The sequence below is a fragment of the Artemia sp. Qi Xiang Cuo genome, chromosome 11 (assembly GCF_049724085.1).
Source record: "Artemia sp. Qi Xiang Cuo chromosome 11, ASM4972408v1, whole genome shotgun sequence".
In the NCBI taxonomy this organism is placed as follows: domain Eukaryota; kingdom Metazoa; phylum Arthropoda; class Branchiopoda; order Anostraca; family Artemiidae; genus Artemia; species Artemia sp. Qi Xiang Cuo.
In genome coordinates this window covers 71,879,498-71,903,772 of record NC_142804.1, presented here as the reverse complement: position 1 = coordinate 71,903,772, position 24,275 = coordinate 71,879,498, and the positions used below count along the sequence as shown (strand labels likewise).

General features: G+C 36.6%; 1 protein-coding gene across 2 annotated transcripts in view; it reads left to right on the top strand.

Moving 5' to 3' along the window:
• LOC148947309 (origin recognition complex subunit 1-like) overlaps positions 1–24,275 on the top strand; it is a 127,505-nt gene that overhangs the window by 28,690 nt on the left and 74,540 nt on the right. For both annotated transcript variants that reach the window (XM_089096998.1, XM_089096999.1), the window contains exons 3-4: positions 3,487–3,674; positions 7,123–7,286. In XM_089096998.1, coding sequence (XP_088953124.1) covers positions 3,487–3,674; positions 7,123–7,286 — 352 coding nt within the window. The remainder of the gene's footprint in view (positions 1–3,486; positions 3,675–7,122; positions 7,287–24,275) is intronic.

Genomic DNA, 24,275 nt, shown 5'->3' with positions numbered 1-24,275 from the left:
GATTAAACTTAATGAAACTTATATATTTGAAATCAGGATTATAATCTGATTCTTTTGATGTATCTATTGGTATCAAAATCACGTTTTTTAGAGTTTCGGTTACCATTGAGCCGGGTTGCTCCTTACTTACAGTTCGTTACCACGAACTGTTTGAAAGTTAAAAAAACATTTTGATTCACAAACCCTTGAATCACAAAGGCCGTTTAATTAGAATAGATAGCTCTTTTGAAAGCACTAAAAAAAAACTGTAGCGTAAAGAGCGAGGTATTGACTTGGGGGAGAACCCCCTCACATACGTTATAATTTCTGTTGTTTTTAATTTAAAATATTCCTTTTTACATTTCATTTGAAAAAAATTTTTTTTTTTTTTATTTAATTTCTGATCGTTTCTTAAATAATGCTTGTAAATCCGGCGCCCCCTTCATAGAAATGTCCCTTACCCCAAAGAAACATCCTCCACGGAAATATTCTCCAGAGTAACCCCCTCCTCTAGCCCCCCCTCCAGAAAAAATCCTTCCTGAAAATGGATGTATACTTCCCAATAACCAATAAATAATGCTGGCAAATCCGGCGCCCCCTTCATGGCAATTGTCCGCCCCCCAGGACAAAGTCCTGCATGGACAGATGCTCCACTCGCCCCCCCAACCCACCCGTACCTACCCATAACCCCAAAAGAAACACCTTCAAAATTATGTTTTATTCCCCTAACACAATATTATATGTTAAAATTTGGTAAAGTTCAAAACTTTTAGCCGTCCCTCTGGGAACTTCGGGGGATTAAGTCATCCTAAAAGACATATTTATCATATTTTCGACCATGCTGAACAAAATGGCTATCTCAAAATTTTGATCGGGTGACTTTGGGAAAAAAATAAGCGTGGGAGGGGGCCTAGTTGCCCTCCATTTTTTTGGTCAATTAAAAAGGCCAATAGAAATTTAAATTTTCTTTTCAATGAGCCATCTCAAGATTTTCTAGGACCACTGGTTCAATACGATTACCCTTGGGAAAAGAAAAAAACAAAAAAAAACAAACAAACAAACAAATAAACACGTCTACGTTATATTTATTCTGGCAAAAAATTTATAGTTCCACAATTGGGCAGATAGGCGCTTGTACACTATACATTAGGGTTCTCTAATACGCCGAATCTGTTGGTGTGATGTTAATTAAGGCTCTATAGCTTTTAGGGGGTCTCTACCCCCTTTTTTGAAAATCAGCCAAATTGTCTCGGGCGCGTAACTTTTGATGGGTAGCACTAAACTTGTTTTTTTAATTTAATTTCTGATCGTTTTTTAAATAATGCTGGGAAATCCGGTACCCCCTTCATGAAAAATTCCCATCCCCATGCAAAATTCCTCTATGGAAAGATCCTCCCATGTAAACCCCTCCCCCAGCCCCCCCCTACCGGAAAAAATCCACCCGGAAAATGTCTGTATCCTTCGCAATAACCTATACTATATGTAAACAATAGGCCCTGCCCCTCCCCCAGCCAATCCCGTTTTATAGAGTTTCGGTTATGAAGGAGGCTGTCCCCGCCGCAACGCCGCGCACGTTACGCTAAATTTTTTTTTTTGTTTAAAAAAATATAGTTGTGAGAAAGTCAAACTTTAGCGTAAAGAGCGAGGCGTTGAGGAGGGGACAGCCCCCTTCATATACGGAATAATTTCTGTTCGTTTTAAGTTTTAACGTTGTTCCTTACTTTCAGTTAAAAAAACTTGTTTTTTTTATTTAATTTTTGAACGTTTTCGAATTAATGCAGGTTTTGATTTTGGCTCACCGTACATGAATAATTAAAACCAAATTTGCATATTATATTTGGTTAAATGGCTTTCTCGAAACTTGTTTAATTTTATTTACGAACGTTTTTATTAGTAATAAATATACGTAACTTAGAATTAACTTACGTAACGAACTTCTATATTCATAAATTTTTAACACGTATATTAGGGGGTTCGCCCCCTAGTTAATACCCTGCTCTTTAAACTATAGTTCGAATTTTTTTTTCCAGTTCTTTAAAAATGACCTCTTAATCACAATCAGTTGATCAGTTGAAAAACTTGTTTTTTTTTATTTAATTCCTGATCTTTTTCTTTAATAATGCTGGGAAATCCGGCGCCCCCTTCATAGCCATGTCCCTTCCCCCCTGGAAACGTCCTTCCTGGAAAGATCCTTCCATATAGCCCCCCCCCCTCTCCTTCCCCCACCTACCAGAAAAAATCTCCTCTGAAAAAGTCTGTATACTTCCCAATAACCAATACTATATGTTAACATTGAGTAAAGTTCATAACTTTCAGCCCTCCCCCTGGGGACTTTGGGGGATCAAGTCATCCTAAAAGACATTTTTATCATATTTTCGACCATGCTGAACAAAATGGCTATCTCAAAATTTTGATCGGGTGACTTTGGGAAAAAAATGAGCGTGGGTGGGGGCCTTGTGGCCATACATTTTTTTTGGTAACTTAAAATGGGAACTTGAAATTTTTTTTTCGTTTCCATTTTGCCATACAACGTTATTATAGGACAACGGGTTCGTAACTTAAACCCATGGTAAAAAAAAAAAAAAAAAAAAACAAAAAAACAAACAAATAAAAACCCATCCGGGTTATTTCTTGTGGCAAAAAAATGAAAAATACCAAATTTTTTATATAGGACCTTTAAACCACTACCGGAGGGTTATATGATACGCTGAATATGATGGTGTGATTTTCATTAAGGTTCTATAACTGTTAGGGGGTCTTTCCCCCTTTTTTCGAAAATCAGCCAAATTTTCTCAGGCACGTAACTTTTGATGGGTAATATTAAACTTAATGAAACTTATATATTTGAAATCAGAATTAAAATCTGATTCTTTTGATGTATCTATTGGTATCAAAAACCCGTTTTCGAGAGTTTCGGTTACCATTGAGCCGGGTCGCTCCTTACTTAAAGTTCGTTACACGAACTGTTTGATTTCTGGTCCGTTTTGTGTTTATATTTTAACATGTATTTGTATCTCTTGAGATTAAGTTTAAAATGGCCTTTACTTTTCTTTGAAAAACTTATTTTTTCGGAAAGTTTTTTTTTTAATTAATATAAAGACAAGCCTTAATTCGACCTAAGGTACATGGATCCAAGAGTCGAAAAACTTTTTAATTTCATGTCCTGATACCATAACTTCCAAATATAAAGAAAAATCTTTATTCAAGGTAAGACACATAGAACCAAGAGATGAAAAAACTTGCCTGATCTTGTACAAACTAACTCAAATGTATAAAAATCCTTCTTGACATGCAGAATACACCTGCCTCTAATGAAGGTGTCATTCTGATTTAAAATATTTCATAATTGAAGTCCGAAGATTTTGTACCATTTTTTGATGGTGGTCTTTACAGACTAAGAGGCCGTTTTACCAGTGTTTCTTAGTTCACCAGTGTTTCTTATTTACAGACTGCTTTTTTACCATTTACTTCATATCTGGCTGTAAAAAAAAAAAATCCTGTTTATAGATAATACGAAAAACTTCAAGTTTCGAGCCAAAGTTGAATGGTTTTCCAAACTCGAAGATCTTCCGAAGAAATTTCAACAACTTCCAGAAGAGTACCCACCATTTGATACCAAGTTTGAGAGACTTAAAGACGAATTTCATTCTTACGGAAACGATGTTGATATAGAAAGTTTTTTTAATAAGTGCAAAGTAAGATGATTTTTCTTTAATTCGCCTATTAGGACGCTAATCTAAAGATCAGAAGCCGAACTGGCTTGTCGTGACAAAATAAAAGAAGTAATTCTTGAAAACAACGGTTCTATGACTAGTAAGAAAAAAAAGAAGAACATACTTGATGGGATAACCCCCTTACGAAGCAGATGTACAGTGCATAACAAAGCTGTTTTTCAAGTACCTCACAAACGCGGATTTTGTATATATATATATATATATATATATATATATATATATATATATATATATATATATATATATATATATATATGATATATATATATATATTTGTTTGTTTTTTTATTATATTTATTTTTGCTGATCTTACGTTCTTTCCATCTCTTGAGTTGTTATCATTTAAGTTCTTACTTTTTTTAACTTTGAGGACGCCTCTTTGTATACCGGCAAAATGTTGTTTTGATTTTCCTTCTACTTCTTCTTCTTATTGTTATTACTACTAACCGTAGCTTCGTTGTTTTCAAAATTCACTTCTTCGATTAGGACTTTGAAAGTAAGTAAAATTGAAACCAAGGAGCCTTAAGGTAGTGCAGCAGAAATGAACTTCCAAGAGCATTTACTGTCTTAATTACGACACGTCTGTCTAAAGTTTGAAAGTCATGTAATGACCAAGATATGCCCACAAAGCCTCCATCATGTGGAGGTAGCATGGACTTCTTGCTGTCCGGTTTTAAGCCAGCTCAAGTGCTTCGTATTTATTATCATGGTGATTCCAACGGTGTAGGTTTTGTTTCGATCCGACACCATTTTTAAGTGGTTTCAGGCGATTTTTAATAAAATCTATTAAATTTGTTTTCAATATAACATTTTGCTATTAAGACTCATTTAGTTAATAGTTACCATTCCTGAATCAGCTAGAAATGGCAATTTTTTCTCACTTGCCAATTTTTTTAACGCGTGTTTCCGACCTTACCTGTTTCATATTGACTAAGATGGTAACTTGGGTTACTGGTAAAATATGTTGGTTCTAGGAGGTCATTTAGTAATTGATTACATGTCAGTTTTGTTCAATGCTGCTTAGCTGATGAATAACTAAACGTTTCAAGCAAGAGGATAAATTAACAATGTCTATTCTATGGGGGTACCAAGTCACAAGAAATTAGGGTTGGGGGAGGGGGGGGTGATAGTCAATAATTTTTCTTTAGTTAAGACATAAAAAAAAATCTAAGAAGGGGCAATTTTTTTTTCAATGCCAGGTATTTTTCCTGCCATTCAAAAACAGGTAATTTCTAAAATCTAGGGAGAGGGATCAAAAATATATGAGGTAGTGTTTCTAATTTATTTTTAAAATTATTATATTTTATTATAATATTTAAAAGTACGTTTTACTTAAAATTGTTTTTCCCATTTCAGGAAATTGAGATAAAGTAGTCAATCTGGACTTGTCCCGGTTAAAAATAGGAACGGGGCCTCAATTAATGGTAAGGAAAGTGTTAAAGAAAGATGAGCAGATTATTTTAGGATTATGTTAAACCGTGATAGAGCTCCTGGAAATGATATAGAAAAGAATGAAAAGTAAATGATAATTTGAATTTGAAGGAAGGTTTATTTTAAAGGAAGAATTAGCGACAGTACTAAAAGGATTGAAAATAATAGGGCCCCACGTGCTGATAGTGCGGTAAACGAATTGTTGAAACATGGTGGTTGCTAAGTTAGGGATAAACTACTGACGATTTTGAATATGATTTTTGGATAAGGTGAAGCATGCAGCAATTTTTGGAAATAGGTAATTCTGCGAATCAAGATTAAAATATTGGTGATGGCAGTGGTCAAGCATGCTTCTGAAACGTGGGTGCTTCAGAAGACGGAGGTGTTAGTTGTTTTCCTGAGGAATTTTCTGTGGATAGTTTTAGATACCCTTTTGACTGGTCGTATTTCAAACAGTAAGCTGTACGGAAAAATGTGGTTCAGTCCTACTTTCTAGGGCTATAATGAGAGAAAGGTTGAGATGGCTCGGACACGTTTTGCAGATGAAGGATGACAGATCGCCAAAGATCCTTCTTTACGGCAATCCATCGAGTGCCAAACCAAAAACAGGATGTCGTCGAACGGGCCAGAAGGGGTCATCAGAAAGGATTTACAGGAAATGGAATTTCTTGGGATAAGATAAAGAGTAAAGCTTTGAATAGAGATATTGGGATGGAGGAAGAGCTTGCGTAACTGTGTTGTTCTCAGGTGGCTTGGTGGTGTAGTGAGTTGTAAGTATTAGTAGTTGTAATTGCGACGCTCATGAAGAAAATCAGGTTCTTTTATCATGTCCGAATTATTATAAATTTCTTTATAATTTCTTTTATTTTTTATCGAGGAACGTTTAAAAAGATCGGTAAAAAAATCATGTAACAGAGATCCAATTAATGGTATTTTTCATATATTATGTCATTCAAATGAGTACTATGGATTTTTTAACCTGCTCTTTTTAGTAGCTTACGTATGACAGCCAGTGAGAGCAAATATTTGTAAGTTTCTGGAAAAATGAATAAACTTAATAGAAACTGTTAGATCCTCGTTTTTGAAAAAGAAATGATCACAACATAAAATTGGAACTTGGAACCTGAAGTTTGTGGAGAATCTGCTCCATCCCGTGCAAAAATAACAATCTGGGTTGGATTTGAATGTAGTGGTATAAGGATTTTTGGATGAATCATGTTGAGGTCATCCAACTGATAATTCATTCATGTACATGATCGTAAGAATCTGTAATACGGTTTACTCAAAAATTTAAGGTGCACGAGACTAGTGAGATTGTGAGCACCTTGACTTAGCTGACCTATAGAATTTTAACTGATCGGAAATGAAAAGCTTTTGGTGTCATGATTTCTCACAGCAGATCCGTGTTATGGTTTCCAAAGAGTGTTTGGCGATGTTAAAGTGGAACCCCTGTGGACTTATTGCGTCGATTTAGCGCTATTGATGAAGTATGGATCCATCCTAGTACATAAGACTGGAAGGTATGCAGGCAGGGAGGAAGGGACTCGGGGCCCACCCTTTCTCAGAAACCCTAAATTTATCCGAATTTCTGGGCACTTCTTATTCAATTTATCAAATTATTTTTTTTTATTAGTACTTTTTTACCGAACAATAATTAGTTATTGCTGTTAAAAAAGAAGACTACTCAGATCTAATTTCAAACTGAAACTTAGGAAGTAGGACCTTCAGGCAGTTACGATGTACACAGACTTTAGGTATGAGAATTTGTGAAGACTTTAAAAGAACCCTTTGTTATGAAATTGGAGGTTTTAGAATTTATAGTGTGAAATATGAATGGAATGAGTTAAGTAAAATATTTTGTAATGCAGCAGATGCTTTTTTGGCAGGGATGTTAAAAACAGCTAGGAAAATTATTCGGAACTTGTTTCTCTGACTGTTAGGCGTTTATTCTCGATTTTATCTCCATCGTCCTTTACAGTTATTTGAAGTGGACCCATTCATGGAGCCAAAGAAAACTGCAATGTCGTTTAAGAAGAAGTTCTCAGAACCCGTCTTTGTTATCAGATTCAAATTGACAGGGAAACCCCCAAAGATTTCTCCCGTTTTGACTAGCAATGACCAGCAACTTGGCTCTCTCCAAGGGTAAGTGTTAATTTTCTATGAACTCCCCTCTTCAATTTGAAATCTATGGTCTTATACGTTGCATATTTTTCTGTTTGGGCGATGTCTGAGTATTTCAGTCAGTGAAAGTATTTTGATAATAGACTTTACAATATAAAGGAAGGTTATATCGTAGCTTTCGCACCATCTCCACTTCACAAAATTCTTGCATTTAGCTTCCTTTAATCCGAGCTTCTTTTTTTTTTGCTGCTTTTACTATTTATACAAGAATATCCATTCTTCTTTTTCTCTTTTTTTCACTCTTGTCTGTGAGTGCAGTTGTGCTATTGTCTATTGCCGTGATGTTGTCTGTTGCTGTGTTATTGTCTATTGTAAGACTAGTGCTGTTGCTGACTCGATCATCAAGGAATTAGTTGATATATACATGTTCTATTGTGAACGCCTTTCTGCAATTAAGTTACACAGGAGGTAATTAGTTTTGGAAAGCCCTATCTAATTGGAAAAGACCCGTCTAACAGCGTTTAGATTTTCCTAGGGTTTTTCAAAAATGACTGCCATTCCTCATTTCTGTTCTATTGACGGCTCTGTCAGCTTATATGGTTCCATCAGGATTCATTAGTTTATATGGCTTTAATTATATTGGTTCCATCGGTCCCTTGGATGTGGTGGGAATTAAAACTGCCGATATTTCTGCGTTACCAAGAAGAATTAGAAAAATTTGAAACCGCTTAAATCTAATTTGAATTGATTAGAGTGCAAAATCAATTGTAAAAAGCCTTAAAAAAGGTAAACAAAAATAGAAGTAAAAAGCGATAAAAATATGATAAATGGCTCTTGTTCCTTCTTTGTTGAAAGTGAATCTTATCTTTGGCTCGGTGTAAAGTAAAAGTAGAAGAACATAAATAATGAAATAAACACAACAACAATTTCTAGTCAAAGTCTTAATAATTTATTTAAAATGCTACTACTACTATTACTAACAACTCACCGCAGCGCCAAGATGCCTGAGGCCAACACAGCTACACATGCTTCTCTTCCATCCTAATCTATCCCAAAGTCTCCCTCTGTACACCCTCCCAAGAAGTTCCAGTTTCCCTTAAATCTTTTCGTTTGGAAACCCTATTCTGGGACTATCTGATTTTCGTTTGGCCCTAGATGGTTGGCCGACAAGGACGATCTTTGGCAATATGTTATCCTTCATCTGCAGAGAGTGTGTATCTTAACCATCCCTTTCTTTCTCTTGTTATAGCCCTAGAAAATGGGATTGAACTACATTTTATGGATAGCTTGCTACTTGAAATGCTGTCAGTCAGACGGACACCCAAAACTATCTGTAGACAGTCTCTCTGGAAAATATATAGCAAATCCTCCTCCGTTTGTCGTTTTTAATTAAAAGATTAAAATTATTACTCAGACACCATGAACATTTTGCAGTTTAAATAATAACTTTAGCTATCCTGAACTGAGAACTGAAATAAAATAAAATTATCTTGTCCAAAGATAAACGTGTATAAATATTGCATTTACTTATTACGTCATATATGGTTACAACCTACGAATATGATCATCATTCATCAAGCTTGTACATAAAAATGCTTTAAAAGAAAAAAAACAAAAAATAAAAAAAACTATTGTTACCTTTCAAACAGTTCGTGGTAACGAACTGTAAGTAAGGATTGACCCGGCTCAATGGAAACCGAAACTTAGAAAACGGAATTTTGATACCAATAGATACATCAAAAGAATCAGATTTTAATTGTGATTTCAAATATATAAGTTTCATCAAGTTTAGTTCTACCCATCAAAAGTTACGCGCCTGAGAAAATTTGGCTGATTTCGAAAAAAGGGGGAAAGACCCCCTATAAAATTATAGAACCTTAATGAAAATCACACCATCATATTCAGCGTATCAGAGAACCCGACTGCAGAGGTTTCAAGCTCCTATCTACAAAAATGTGGAATTTTGTATTTTTTGCCAGAAGAAAGATCACGGATGTGTGTTTATTTGTTGTTTTTTTTTCCCAGGGGTGATCGTATCGACCCAGTGGTCGTAGAATATCGTGGGAGGGCTTATTTGAACGGAAATTAAAAGTTCTAGTGCACTTTTTAAGTGAAAAAAAAAAAATGGAGGGCAACTAGGCCCCCTCCTCCGGGGTCGGTTATGTGGGACGATCTTTCCATGAAGGAAGTTTTCATGGGGGAAGGGACATTGCTATGAGGGGGGTGTTGGATTTCCCAGCATTATTTAAAAAAAAAATCAGAAATTACTTAAAAAAAACAAGTTTTTCAACTGAAAGTAAGGAGCAACATCAAAACTTAAAACGAAGAGAAAATATTACGTATATTATTGGGTTCTCCCCCTAGTCAATACCTCGCTCTTTAAGCCAAAGATTTTTTAGTACATTCATAAGAGCTATTTATTCTAATTAAAGGAATTTGTGATAAAGGGGTCATTTTTAAAGAATTGAAACAAATTCGACCTTTAGCATAAAGAGCAAGGTATTGACTAGGGGGCAAACCTTCTAATATACGTATTAAAAATATATGAATATAGAAGTTCGTTGCGTAAGTTAATTCGTAACTTACGTATATTTATTACTAATAAAAACGTTCGTAAATAAAATTTAACAAGTTTCGATAAAGCTATTTAACAAAATAAAAGTAAAATTAATATTAATTTTTTTTTAATTATTCATGTAGGGTAAGCTAAAATTAAAACCTGCATTAATTTAAAAACGTTCAAAAATTAAATAAAAAACAAGTTTTTTGTAACTAAAAGTAAGGAACGACGTTAAAACTTTAAACGAACAGAAATTATTCCGTATATGAAAGGGGCTGTCCCCTCCTCAATGCCTCGCTCTTTACGCTAAAGTTTGACTTTCTCACAACTCCATTTTTTTAAACAATGTTAAACTTTAGCGTAAAGAGCGAGGCGTTGAGGAGGGGACAGCGCCTTTCATATACGGAATAATTTCTGTTCGTTTTAAGTTTTAACGTCGTTCCTTACTTTTAGCTAAAAAAAACTTGTTTTTTTATTTAATTTCTTAAAAAATTGAATATATATATAAAAAAATTGACTTGCAAAAACCACGAGATATGGCAATTTCCTTCAAAGTTAGCCATTAAACAGCCTTCTACGATGTTTCAGTGCTCCGCTATCTGAGGAAAAGCAAAAAAAAAGAAAAGAAAAAAGATGCCCTATATTGTGAAAAAGAAAAGATGCAGAATATCGTTGCTTCAGCCACTTTTCTTGATTTTCAAATGAATATATTTTCCTTGTCATTCAAGCCAAGGGACTGTTAGTTTCTTATTTAGGGGTATTGGACAAGGCGGTTCTAATAATTTACTTCTTGTTTTGATCTGACTCTAGTTTTAGGAATTATGGGCTATTATATTTCTTAGCATTTCTATTGTAAGTGTTCGTCTCAGTAGTTAAGTGTGAGCTACCGCTGCTACCCTGATTCTTAGCATTGGACGTGATCGTCTCTTACTTGGTTGCAAGCTACCGCTGGAACCCAGATTGCAAGCTACCGCTGGAACCCAGATTGCAAGCTACCGCTGGAACCCAGATTATATTTGGCTTATTTTTCATAAGTCTCTGATGATACAATGGGAAGCGTACGTGCTTGTAATTAGTGGTTAGGATAGTAGTACAGGAAAATGAGCTCCAAAAAGAGGTCGACCCGAAACAAATTGCAACAGAAATGATTTTTACACCATCTTGTAGAGAAAAAAAACCTGAACAACATATAAATTTTCGCATATTCTGAGTCGACGCAAAATAACCGTTTTTTGGCTTTTAATGCTATTTTTTTCGTTATTCGAATAAATATCGCAATTTTCGTGGACATTGGTTTTTCTTGAACGGAAGTATGATTCTAACCCAAAATAACATGGCGAGACCGAAAACGAAGTCGGATTTAGCGTAAGAAGCACCATAAAAAAAGTAACTGTATTTTTCGACTTTTTTCGCCTAAAAAATACAATTTTCGTTGTAGCCCGATTTTCTTGAATGAAAGTGTGGTTCTGACGTAGAATCACGAGCTGAGATCGAAAATAGAATCAAATAGGTTGTTCACTGAACCAGAAAAAAAATCGTAATCATTAATGAATGATCTACATTTTTTTAGAAAATAATTAGGGAAAGTGAATTACAAACCGAACTGGTTTTCAGTGGTCAGTATCGTAAATCACACTTAAAACACTCTTCGTATACAATTTAGGGTCAACCCATAGTGTCTAATCTTCACAGTCTATTAAATAGAATCAATCTTATAAAAAATACAAAATAGAGAATCAGATTCCGACTAGTTTCACAACTTTTTCATTTGGAATGGATTAACGACTAGGGTTCTAGGTTCTCTTCATCATTGTTGCTGTCGATTTTTGGGGAGTTTGAACACATTGTTCCCTTGCAGGTTCTTCATGCTGAAGTACAAAATAAGCCGTTTTTAAAGCAGCTACACCTAGCTGAACTACACAGTACACGACAGGAGCACATCACGATCTTTAGGAGCATACGCGGGGCTGGTGGGAGGTCAATTGTTGATGGGTACAAGAAGTCATCTTTATTCTTCCATCCTCATTCCTCGGCTTTCAGTTCCGGATCAGGCTCCCCAGTCCATACCTGAACTTGATAAAAAAAAAAACTCTATAGCTATGAAACTTGGCTGCATCAGAAGTTGGTGGCAGATATTCTAGGTTAACAAAAGAGTTTGCCGTTGTCACTTTCTTTTCAAAAACTTCTCTGCGGAGTTTGTTCAAGTTCCCTCCTTTCGACGAACCGTATATGCTCAGCAGGCCGTCTTCACCAGCGGTCTTGATTTCCTCCTTCGAAGCGGACTTCTGCATGAACACTGCAGCTGATGTTCGGAAATCATTGTCTTCTATCAGCCTCTTCAGTGCAAGACCTTTTCCCATACCGTGGATTCGCGAAGTAGAGTCACAGCCTAACAGGGCGTGAGCGAAAAGGATCAGATGACAAGTATCTTGTACCAGCTTCTCTTTCAGGGTGTGTATGTCCCATATTCGTGGAGCTTTATTCGACTTTAGCTCAGGTGCGAAGAATAGTTTCTTGCTTGACAAGTCACAGTGGTAGCATAAGAGAGCCAATAGATCGGTATCGTCCCCAACTACGGCAGTGTCGTGATACCGTGAAGAGGCAACAGCAGCTTCCACAATCGGGACATCTGCGTCACCTGATGCCTGGGAGACAGAGACACCATTTGCACGGAGATGATCAGCCAAAGCGCAGATAAACCTGGCTTTGTTTTTCTTGCAAGATAAGAACTCTTCTTTCTTCAGCTTGAGCTGCATATCTGCTGTGAAGAAGATCTCACGGCCAACTGTACGACTCCTCAACGAGTGAGCCATATCTTTTATGGAAGCCCCACCATCGTAGCCGTCGAAAACGATAGTGGCAGAAGGGTACTTTCCTGTCACGTAAGTTGCATAATGGTCTAGAATCTCGAGGTATCTTTCATTTTTTGTCCATGGTATCCTGTGCAGCAGAGCTCCTCCGTCTAGGATATATCGAGTGCCTTCGGGGAGGGGAAATGAATGCTTCTCAAGGTTGCACGCCTGGGCTATGGCCTTCGCAAGTTCTGGTTTGTTCGCAGTCCGGAGCATGCAGGAGCTGTCAAAAAGTGACAGTGCTGGGTAGGAACACAGTTCGTGTTGAAAGTACTCAGTTTCCGTAAGATTGATCCTTTTCGCGATCATGATAAACCTCTGAAAAAGAAGAGTCGGGTCTAGTCGTTTGCAGTCTCCGCTTTGACTTTGCTTGGTGGTCATCTTGATTTCCTGTTCTTTTAGTCGAAAAACAAAGTCAGAGACCACCAGTCCAGACATGGCGTCAATGACTTTTAGGCCAACATCTTTGGCAGAATCAACGTTGGCAGACGGATAGGCAGTTAGACCATTTGCTATGCTTCTTAACTGAACATCTCCCTCAAATGGTGAACCCCTTTCCAGAAACTCGATAATCGTCTGCGTATCTTTGCAGTCTCTGAGTTGCATCGGCTCTGACATCTCCTTGTGCTGATCGCTTGTAACGTACAGAATTTGTGAGATACGTTCCATCAGAAGGTTTACTGTAGAGCAGACTGGTCGCGACAAAACCCATAAGGACCTCTGAGCCTCTGTCATGCCGCTGCCGTTGGTAAGGCCACCACAGGTTTTAAGAGAGCGCATAAGCTCCTGTTCAATGACAAGATCTGTGGAGAGTCCAGCCCAGAATCTATCAGAACGTCTTACTACATGCATGCCACTCTGGAAAGCCTGGTAGACCGTAGGATGGGTATCTTGGAGCTTGTCCATTCGCTGGAGGTAAAGATGGCATGATTTCGTATAGTGGTTGTGTCCTGCAGCCGCCAGGTAAGGTAACATGTCTGAGGTAGACTTCAAATGGAGCTCCCATGACCCAGTTCGTTCTCCTTTTACAAAGTTTCGTAGAATCGCAACCATGTCCAAATACTGGAACCAAAGCTTTGATGTTCGACACTGGAGCAGTTCTTTTCTCTTTCTGCTGATGAATTCCTGTATTTTTTCTAAGGAAGGATTGCCTTCTGCAACCTCAGTAACTACTTCCTTATTCATCAGTTTCTCGTATAGGTTTCTGAGTTCCACAATTTCTTCGGATTGTAGTCTTGGCTCATCAACACTAGCTTGGTTGTCGGCAAAAACCTCAGAAAGCAGAATGGCGTGTAGCGCAGCGTCAATAAGTAAATGTCCACGTACTGCTTTAGCGATCGCTTTTCCGCTGAGAAGGTGGGGAACAGTATTGGGCGCATACACGTTTTTAAGAACCTCTCTGAGTCCTGACCCATCCATGATGTAACCCACTACTCCAAGAAAACTCATCATGGTATGGAATCCTCCAAGTTTCAGGACGACTTTTGAAAGTGCACTTCCTGGTGAAGCCGCTTCGACCATTTTCATGGCTTTCCACCACAAGGGTTGGTCAAAGGTTACGACGGGAGTAAATCCATGTCGCATGGCCTGGTCTACAATAAAAAGCAAAGTGGAGTAAATACAGGTGTCGTCACTAGCTGGGAGATCGATCATTGGGAGGAAAACAATAGACGATTTCCCTGGGTGATTCCCCACCATAAGTGCTTGCTGCGTGGCATTCCAACCCGGTCTTGGAGTTTTCAGGTACCAGGAGGAATGCCAGAGGATTTCAAGGGTAGAGTTAACAACTGGTTGAAAATCTCTCAGACCTTCATATCTGATTCGCGAGAGTATGGAATCGTCTGATTTATGGTGCACAATGCGTATCTTTTGAGCATTTCTTATGTCATCGGCAGTGGGATTAATCCTAGGAATGCGTATTCTAGCAGAAGTTGACGCTGGTGTCACAGAGGCAATGATACCCATACCGTGGAAAGTATTGTTGCCATCGAGAGTGCAGATATCATGATCCACGTTGTCGGCAACGTGGTGAATAAACCCGCCAGGGAGAATTTCATCCAGATCCTCAACTGCGCTGATGGCTGAACATCTTTCGAATCGCCGAACTTCATAGTACGACGAACAGAATCCCATTGCGTTCAGAGTGTTGATGAGATATCGCGACGCAAAGTGATGATGCATCTGTACACCCAGACCTATTTGCAGAGGTGCAATTACAGCTTGTGGTCTAGCTGCTTGTATGATCGCATGACCAATACTAGCAATCTTGAGGTCTACGGTCTTCCCAACAAATATTTCCCGAAGAAAAAGTCTGAGGCTGTCAGGTACAAAGTTCACAGCTTCTGAAGTGGTTGACAGTTTTTCTAAAACGTCGTAGTCGTCTTTGTTTGTCTGTAGGCCTTTTATGTCGTTTTTCAACAGTTTCGCTGCAGCGCAAAGCAACTGTGCTTTTTCCTTCTCGGGATCTGCAGATCTTGCTTCCACATGATACTGATTTAAGATTGATGACGCAGTATCCGTGAAAGTCACTACATTCGACTTTCCGTCGACAGTCGAGATGAGAATTCTAGTACCGAAGTGCTCGAGAATCTTTTTCTTCATATAAACATTGCTGTAAGGTTCAACATCCACTTCAAGAGCGTCACGCATCTTTTGAACTACATCACTGACTGTTGTCTGTTCTTCGTCATTCCTTTCAAGAAACTGCATCGCTTTTATGAAAGCATCCGTTTTCACCTCGTCCTCTGGTCTGCCTGACCTTCTTCTCTTTTTCTCAGGCTCACAGTTCATGTTCTCGTATTTGAATGGAATCCCTCGGCTTGTCCGAAAGTTATTGCTGCAAAGCTGATGGTACACGGCATCAGCGGCATGAAGGTCTGGGACGGTGCATATCCTTCGGTAAACACTGACTGCCCAGTCATCATTTCTCAGTTCGCATGTTTCTTTAATTGTTTTGTCAAAGTCTATGGTCCGAACGCAGAAAACATCTGAGCCTTTCCGGTGTGAAGCTGAGAGGTCAACAGGGCAGCCACAAAACAAGCAACACTCGTTAAACCTGAACTGTGAAGTACTCGACCGCAACTCGCACTTGGCAGTGGAAATTTTAGCTAGCCACTCATCCTTTCGCCTTTGAGTGTCATTGTCAATGTTACGCCTGTGTGTATAATTTTTTCTGCATAACTCATGGACCTTCTGTCCGGCAGTGACCACAACGGTATCCCTTCGCATCTGACTAGATTGGTTAATTCCGGCAGCTCCTTTCTGTGTAATAATCGTGTAATGTGAGTCGTCTTCGACATTTCTTTTGCAGATTCTGCAGTGCTCCAACTGAGTAGACATCTCGCTATAAAAAAAAAAAAAGAGTTATTAAGCAAAACATATCTGATCGAAATTTTAAGAGATTTCTTTTGTTCAGCCTTGTTGAAAGGTCCAGTAATAATGTCTCTAGGGATGTCAACGTCCCCAAAGTCTTCAAGACAACGGCTATAGGCAAGGCAATTACTTCATTGTTGCACATGGATACGTTATTGAGAGGGCTATGTTTGTTTGAACTTTACTTTCCAAGAAGACGAGAGATATTCAAATGAGCCTTACAGAGAATGTTGAGGAAAGTGTTGAACTAAATGAAAACACGTTATGTTTACACAGATTGTCAAAAGGGTGAAACACAGGAATAAGTAAGTATATTAATTGGGAAAATTCAGGGAATGATAAGGGATATGATCAAAAGACAATATTTGCATGCTACCAATACTACTTGAGCTACTACTATCATACTTCTCCATTTACAATACTGAGGGGAAAGTTGAACTAAATCCAAAGACGCTGTGTGCATGCACAGCGTCAAACTAGCCTAGCTCAAGAATTAATTGGGGTATTAAGTTGGAACTTTCAGAGAATGCTTAAAGGGGAAATATCGTCTCATCAAAAGGCAATATGCGCACACTACTGCTAACGCTACTGTTAGTGCAACATTTACTACTACTACTTCTAGTGCAACTACTTTTAAAGTTAACCTGTCGTGATGATGAGGTCACCTGTTGGTACAAGGTGTATTTCAGGGGACGATTGTCTTCTCAATAGATGTCGCTGTAAAACAAAAAAAAAAAAACAAAAAACTTCAACTGACATGAAACATCAAAGAATTTTACGCAAAGCAGTAAAGTACAATAATTTATCCTTTAAACTTTTAAAATATTCAGTTCCGAACCACCATTATAAAAACCGACTTCTTACCTGCGCTAATCATTCATCAGAACACTAGCAGATTCTCCGGAAAGTATTACTCGACTGTTAGATGGCGGAATTTCGAATAAATTTTTTTTTCGGGGTAGATGGCGAACTTAAAAAAAGGTTATGACTGTCACTGACCGGAACTAGTTTTCTACTCGACTTTCTGGCATTACTTGAGGTTTTCGTCTGATTGATTTCTCAGTCAAATCTTGGGAATAAACTTTGAAATCTTTAAAACACTGAGTGATGAATGTGACGATTTTCATTTTTATTGCATTACGTAGCCTTCGAAGTGTCTTATACTAGTGCCTAGTTCAGGTATTTTTACGAATAACCGACCATCAGTGAAATAACTAGTGCTCAGAGAATGTATTTAAAAAAACTACCACGACGTATATTGATGATAGTTGAACTTTTTTGTCTTGCTCCAAACAACCAATCTAACTACATTATCTTTCTAAGCTTTTCATTTTCCACTAGTATCATGCTTCATTTTAAGAAAAAAGGTCGGATACTAAAATTATATTTTTTTCCGGCAAACGAAAAAAAAATCGCATTAAAAGCCAAAAAACGGTTATTTTTGCGTCGACTCAGAATATGCGAAAATGGATATGTTGTTCAGTTTTTTTTTCTCTACAAGATGGTTTAAGAATCATTTCTGTTGCAATTTGTTTCGGGTCAAACCTCCATTTGCCTGTACTATAGCTCGCATTCATCAAGATTGGCCATAAAAATGCAGTTTTTTTGTTGTCAAAATTGATTCTATTTTAATAACTATTTTATTTTTATTTACAAAAGGCACTAGATGTAGCAATTTCTTTTAAAATGAGCCATTATGCAGCTATCTATGATTTTCCAGTGCCCAGCTAGCTGAGGAGAAAGTAAAAACGGAAAAAACAAAAAAAGATGCCGTTTATGCAGAATATCGTAGTAACTGCCACTTTTCTTGATTTTCAAGCCAATATATTTCCCTTGTTGTACAAGCGAAGGGACTGTAATGTATTCCGTATAGGGTTTTTGGTTAAGGCGGTTCTAATGCTGTACTTTCTGTTTTTATCTGACTCTATTTTTAGGAGTTATGTGTTATAATATTTCTTAGCATTGGACGAGATCCTCTCGTACTAGGATGGAAGCACCCGCTGCAACCCGGATTGTCGAGAGAAAAGCGTGTATACATATTGCATTCACTTATTACGTCATAAATGGTTATAACATATCAAACGAACTGTATAGAAAGAGCGACTCATCTCAATGATAACCGAAACTCTGAAAAACAGAATTTTGATACTAATATATACATCAAACGAATCGAATTTTTACGCTGATTTTAAATATATAAGTTTCATCAAGTTTAATGTTACTCATGAAAAGTTACGAGCCTGAGAATATTTGCCTTGTTTTCTAAAAAAAAGGGGAAACAACCTCTAAAAGTCATAGAATCTTAACGGAAATCAAGCTATCAGATTCAGCGTATCAGAAAATCTTACTGTGTAGGTTTCAAGCTCCTATCTGCAAAAATGTGGAATTTGGTAATTTTTGCCAGAAGAAAGATCACAGATAGGCCTACATGTTTATTTGTTTGTTTTTTGTTTTTTTTTCCAGGGGTGATCGTATTGACCCAGTGGTCGTAGAATGTGGCGAAAGGGCTCATTCGAACGGAAATTGCAATATCCTAGTGCCTTAAAAAAAATAAAAATAATAACAATAATAAAATGCATTTTTGATGTCTTTTCATGCTGCAGTCTTGTCAAAGATATTTGATTTTTGAAGCAATCAAACAGTTCGTGGCAACGAACTGTATAGTAAGAGCGACTCGTCTCAATAGTACTTTTGCATAAGGGATCGATCATCGGATATAGCTGAAACCAGCTAATTACAGTAAAGCCGACTAAAATTTTGTAATAAAATCTTACCTTCCTAGAAACCAGCATCATCCATTTATAATTAACAGAAAATCAAACAGTTCGTGGTAACGAACTGTATAGTAAGAGCGAATCTCTCTCAATAGTAACTGAAACTTTAAAAAACGGAATGTTGATACCAATACATCAAAAGAATCACCAATTATCGAATACAAAACTTCAAAATACGAATACAAAAAACTTCAAAATCGAATACAAAAGAATACATCAATACACCAATACATCAAAAGAATCGGATTTTTGCGCTGATTTTAAATAATTAAGTTTCATCAAGTTTAATGTACCCCATCAAAAATTACGAGCCTGACAAAATTTGCCTGTTTTCGAATAAAACAGGGAAACAACTCCTAAAAGTCATAGAATCTTCACGAAAACTACACTATCAGATTCAGAGTATCACAGAACCTTAATGTAGAGGTTTCAAGCTCGTATATGTGAAAATGTGGAATTTGGTATTTTTTGCCAGAAGAAAGATCACGGATGCGCGTTGATTTGTTTGTTTGTTTTTTTTTTTTCTCAGGGGGGATTGTATCGACCCACTGGTCCTAGAATGTCGCAAGAGGGTTCATTCGAACGGAAATAAGAAGTCTTAGTGCCTTTTTAATAAAAAAAAATTAAAAAATAGAATCACTTTTTACAAAATTATGATTATAACGTTATTCATCAAGCTTGTATACAAAAATGCAATTTTTTGTCAAAATTGATTCTATTTTAAAAACTTTTGTTTTTAATTACAAAACGCTCTAGGTGTAGCAATTTCCTTTAAAATGGGCCATTATACATCTCTCTATGATTTTACAGTGCCTAACTAGCTGAGGAGAAAAAAAAAACGGAAACCAGAAAAGATGCCGTATATGCAGAATATCAAGGTTTCAGCCGCTTTTCTTGATTTTCAAGCCAATATGTTTTCCTTGTTTTTCAAGCCAAGGGACGGTAAGTTTCTGGTATAGGGGTTTCGGACAAGGCGGTTCTAATAGTGTACTTCTTGTTTTGATATGACTCAATTTTTAGGAGTTATGGGCTATTTAAATTTTTACTATGGGGCTTGGTCGTCTCTTACTAGGCTGCTAGCTACCGCTGCAACCCGAATCACCTACATCCTTTTTAAACTATATACATTGGCCATTGAATTATTAATGATTAAAGTGAATTAATAAAGTTATAGAAGAATTATTGTCAATAATACCTTGTGATGACTTAGTGGATAAAGCTGCACCTTCTGACCGAATGTTGGCAGGTTCAATCCCACATGTTGCAAGGAAATTGATGTAGATGCATAATTTTTGTCTCTAAGACATCGGCTTATAATATAATAGATTGCAAAAGAACTGATAAAAGTGTTATAAGTGAACCAATCTGGATATATAAATCAGTAAGAACTACCTAGAATAAATGTAGGACCACTTGGTAATATATATGAAACAATAAGCGCAGCTTGAACTTGTTCGATATCCATTTGGTCTTCTCCAGACGTCAATTCTTGAGCTTATTTTACTAACGAATACTTTATTATTCTTGCTAAGGTCCAGTCTCAGCTTTGAGTGAATTTTCTTGAGTCCCATTTCAACAGACGGATTAAGTCGATGCAAATTACGTGCTGCTTGAAATACATTATCACACCATTTCTTAGCAGTGGCTATGTTTGAACAAACAAAATTTATAAAATGGATTTAGGTTGTTTCAGGCCTATAATAAATTGTCAGAGTTTTGTCTTCTAGATTATCATCATCACCAAAGTTGGCCCTATTCCCAACAGAGCTATTTATAGGGGTTATTGCAAATTTTCCTGTCCTCGTATCTTCAATTGAACTTATATCCAAAATATTGATTTGGGGTCCAGAAGGTCTATTTTCCTCTTTATTTTGTGGAATTTAAGTCCAAAATAAATAAAATTCCTTTTCATCCACTTGCAATCTGACTTTAGAGATGACAGTTGAATCTTCATACCACTTGATGAATGTTTCACCGACGTAAAGAGATGCATCTTTTAGTGTAGAATGTTCTGGATTACTTCTTTCCCCCATTTTGTCACTATTATGGTTTGGGCAAGTTGTTTTTATTTCTAAATGACGTCATAACTATTATCCTGCTATGACGTTTAGACAAAAAAAAAGTAATGACATGTGGCGTAAAAGAGTGTACGCTGCTTTGATGATAATGCACTTTGAACAATATGAAATAGGCCTATGACTAAAAAACTCATAAAAATAATGTCAGATCAAAACAAGAACTACACTATTAGAACCGCCTTGTCCGAAACCTCTATATAGGAAAGTTTCCGTCCCTAACGAGGAAAATCTATTGGCTTGAAAAACAAGATAAGTTGCATGAACTATGATATTCTGCATAAACGGCATCTTTTTTTTCTCCTCAGATAGCTTGGCACTGGAACATCGTAGAGAGCTGTAAAATGGCTCATTTTAACGGCAGTTGATGTGGTTAAGAACCTTTTTTAATAAAAAAATAAGTTTTTAAATCACTTTTTTGATTTTTTTTTAAATCACTTTTTTAATAAAATTTTATTTTTTAATAAAAAAATAATAAAAAAATATTTTTTAATAATAAAAATTCATTTAATAGAATTAATTGTATTATATTAAAGAACGATCATTAGCCCAAGGTAGCTGAAATATTATGCAACAATGATGCAACATGCTTATCATTTGACAAGATACTATAGGACAAGCATTTTTTGAAAAGTTGCTTCTTTGGGGGTATACTATCATATTTGACTGACTTCGCTGCCTGATTCCCTGTTTTTCGTCTTAATGCTCCAACTAACAAAAAGCCATAGGCCCTATACACTGTGTATTACATAAGGGATCGATATAGTTCATTGTAAGTGTGGATTATGTAAGTTTCATTGTATCATGGTTGTAGAGAAAGCTGAAATTTGTGTACGGATTGATACAGTAAATTATAAATGGGGAATTCATAAGTTTAATTGGTATCAAGGCTGTAGAGATATTTGAAACCTAGTGAAGAACAAATCACAGTATATACTGGAGTGTCTTGGCTGCCAGATTCTCTGAGGCTGGTTTCTTCCTATTAGAAATAAAAAAAAAGCCATAGGTTATTTCCTGTTTTAAATTTATAATAAAAAAATAAATGTTGCAAATGTATTATATAAAGGATCGGTATAGTTCTGAAAAAAATATAAATGTTTTTACTTTTATAACTTTAATAAATCAAATAATTTTAACATTTTGATTACTAAATATCAGTATATGTATATTAAACTGACAATCCACATTCATTTGTATTTTTTCAGTAAAATGCAAATTTTGTTCTGGCCTTGGGAAGGCATAGGGGTTTTACGCCAAAATTATGTTAATATGTGCTCGTTTTGAGTTGGATTCAGTTATTTATTTTAATTTCTGTTCGTTTTGGGTTTCATTTATTTATCGATGCTGATTTGTGGAAGTTTCAAGCTTGCTAGCATATTTTATTTTATTTTTGCTCATTTTTGTTTAATGAATTTTTTTATTTTTCTTTGAAAACTTATTTTTTGGAAAAAGTTTTTTAAATTAATTTATGTTCGTTTTATATTGACATAGTCTTTTCAGGGAAAAAGAAAATAACACTTTAAATCTTTTTGTTTTTTAAGACTTTATACTTTGGCCTGCTATTTGTAAGCTGAAGAAAAATTTTCAGCAATTTTTAACAACATGCGCCCTTTTAAAAATCTCAATACAAACATTGCTGTTGAATTTAGTTTTATACCTTATTTAGTTGACTTGAAGAGGATAACTTGAAACTATTCGCAAAAAAATCTGATTACTTTCTTTGATAGCTTGAATACACTTACACTATTTTTATTTGGTTAATTTTAAGAGCAGAAGTAGCCTCGAAAGTTTGAACATAATACCCTCATTCGTTCTTAGGATACTGCTGAGATGCCTTATTGGGAATTAGCATTATGACAGTGCATTTTGATTTAATCTTAAGGCAACAGTTAGTTTTTAAACATAACGGGCAAATGGGTGGGTGGGAGTGGAAGGGGGATAGTTGCCCTCCAACCACTTTCGACTATTAAAAAGGGCATCAGCCCTTTCTATTTTCAATTGAATGAGCCCCTTTAGAAGTTCCCACGACAACTCCTTCGATACGAAGTGCCCTGGTCTAAACAACAACAACAACAAAAAATATTACTTATCACATTCGACTATTAAAAAAAGCACTAGCCCTTTCAATTTCAAATCGAATGAGCCCTTTTCTGAAGTTCCTACGACAACACCTTCTATAAAATCTTATATGTCCCCACGACATAACTTAAAACCCTTGCCCTTAGGGCTGTGGTGAAGTATCCTCCTCAAAAAATATTTCCTATCTGTAAATCAACTACGCTGAACAAAATAGATATCTCACAATTTTGATTGGCTGTTTTTGGTTTAATGAGAGGCGTGGGCGTCTAGTTAACCTCCATTCACTTTCTACCATTAGAAAGGGCATTAGCCCTTTGAATTTCCAATCGAAAGAGCCTGTTTTGAAGTTTCTACGACAACGCCTTCTATTAAAAACCTTATATGACCCCAGGGCATAACTTAAAACCCTTTCCCTGAGGGTTGTGGGGGAGTGTCCACCTCAAAAAAATATTTTTTTTATCTGGAAATCAGCTACGCAAACAAAATGCCTATCTCAAAATTTTGATTGGATATGTTTGGGGGAATCATGGGCGTGGGGGGGGGGCTAGTTGACCTCCAATCACTTTCGACTATTAAAAAGGGCACTAGCCCTTTGAATTTCCAATCGAATGAACTTGTTTTGAAGTTTCTACGACAATGCCTTCTATAAAAACCTTATATGCCCCTTGGGCATAACTTAAAACCCGTGCCCCGAGGGTTGTGGATGAATGTCCTCCTCAAAAAGAAATTTTCTATCTGAAAATGAGATACGCTGACAAAATGCCTATCTCAAAATTTTGATTGGATGTGTTTGGGAGAATGATGGGCGTGGGGGGGGGGTCTAGTTGCCCTCCAATCACTTTCGATTATCAAAAAGGGCCCTTTGAATTTCCAATCGAAGGAGCCTGTTTTGAAGTTTCTACGAAAACGGCTTCTATCAAAGTTATATGCCCCCAGGGTATAACTTAAAACCCTTGTCCTGAGGGTTGTGGGGGAGTCTCCTCCTCAAAAACCTATTTTCTATCTGGAAATCAAATACGTTGAACAAAATGGCTATCTTACAACTTTGATTGGATGTGTTTGGGGAAAAGATGGGTGTGGGGGGGGCTAGTTGCCCTCCAATCACTTTCGACTATCAAAAAGGGCACTAGCCCTTTGAATTTTCAATCGAATGAGGCTTTTTTGAAGTTTCTACGACAACTCCTTCTGTAAAAACCTTATATGCCCCCAGGGCATAACTTAAAACCATTGCTCTGAGGGTTGTCGGGGTGTCTCCTCCTAAAAAACACATTTTCTATCTCGATATCAACTACGCGGAG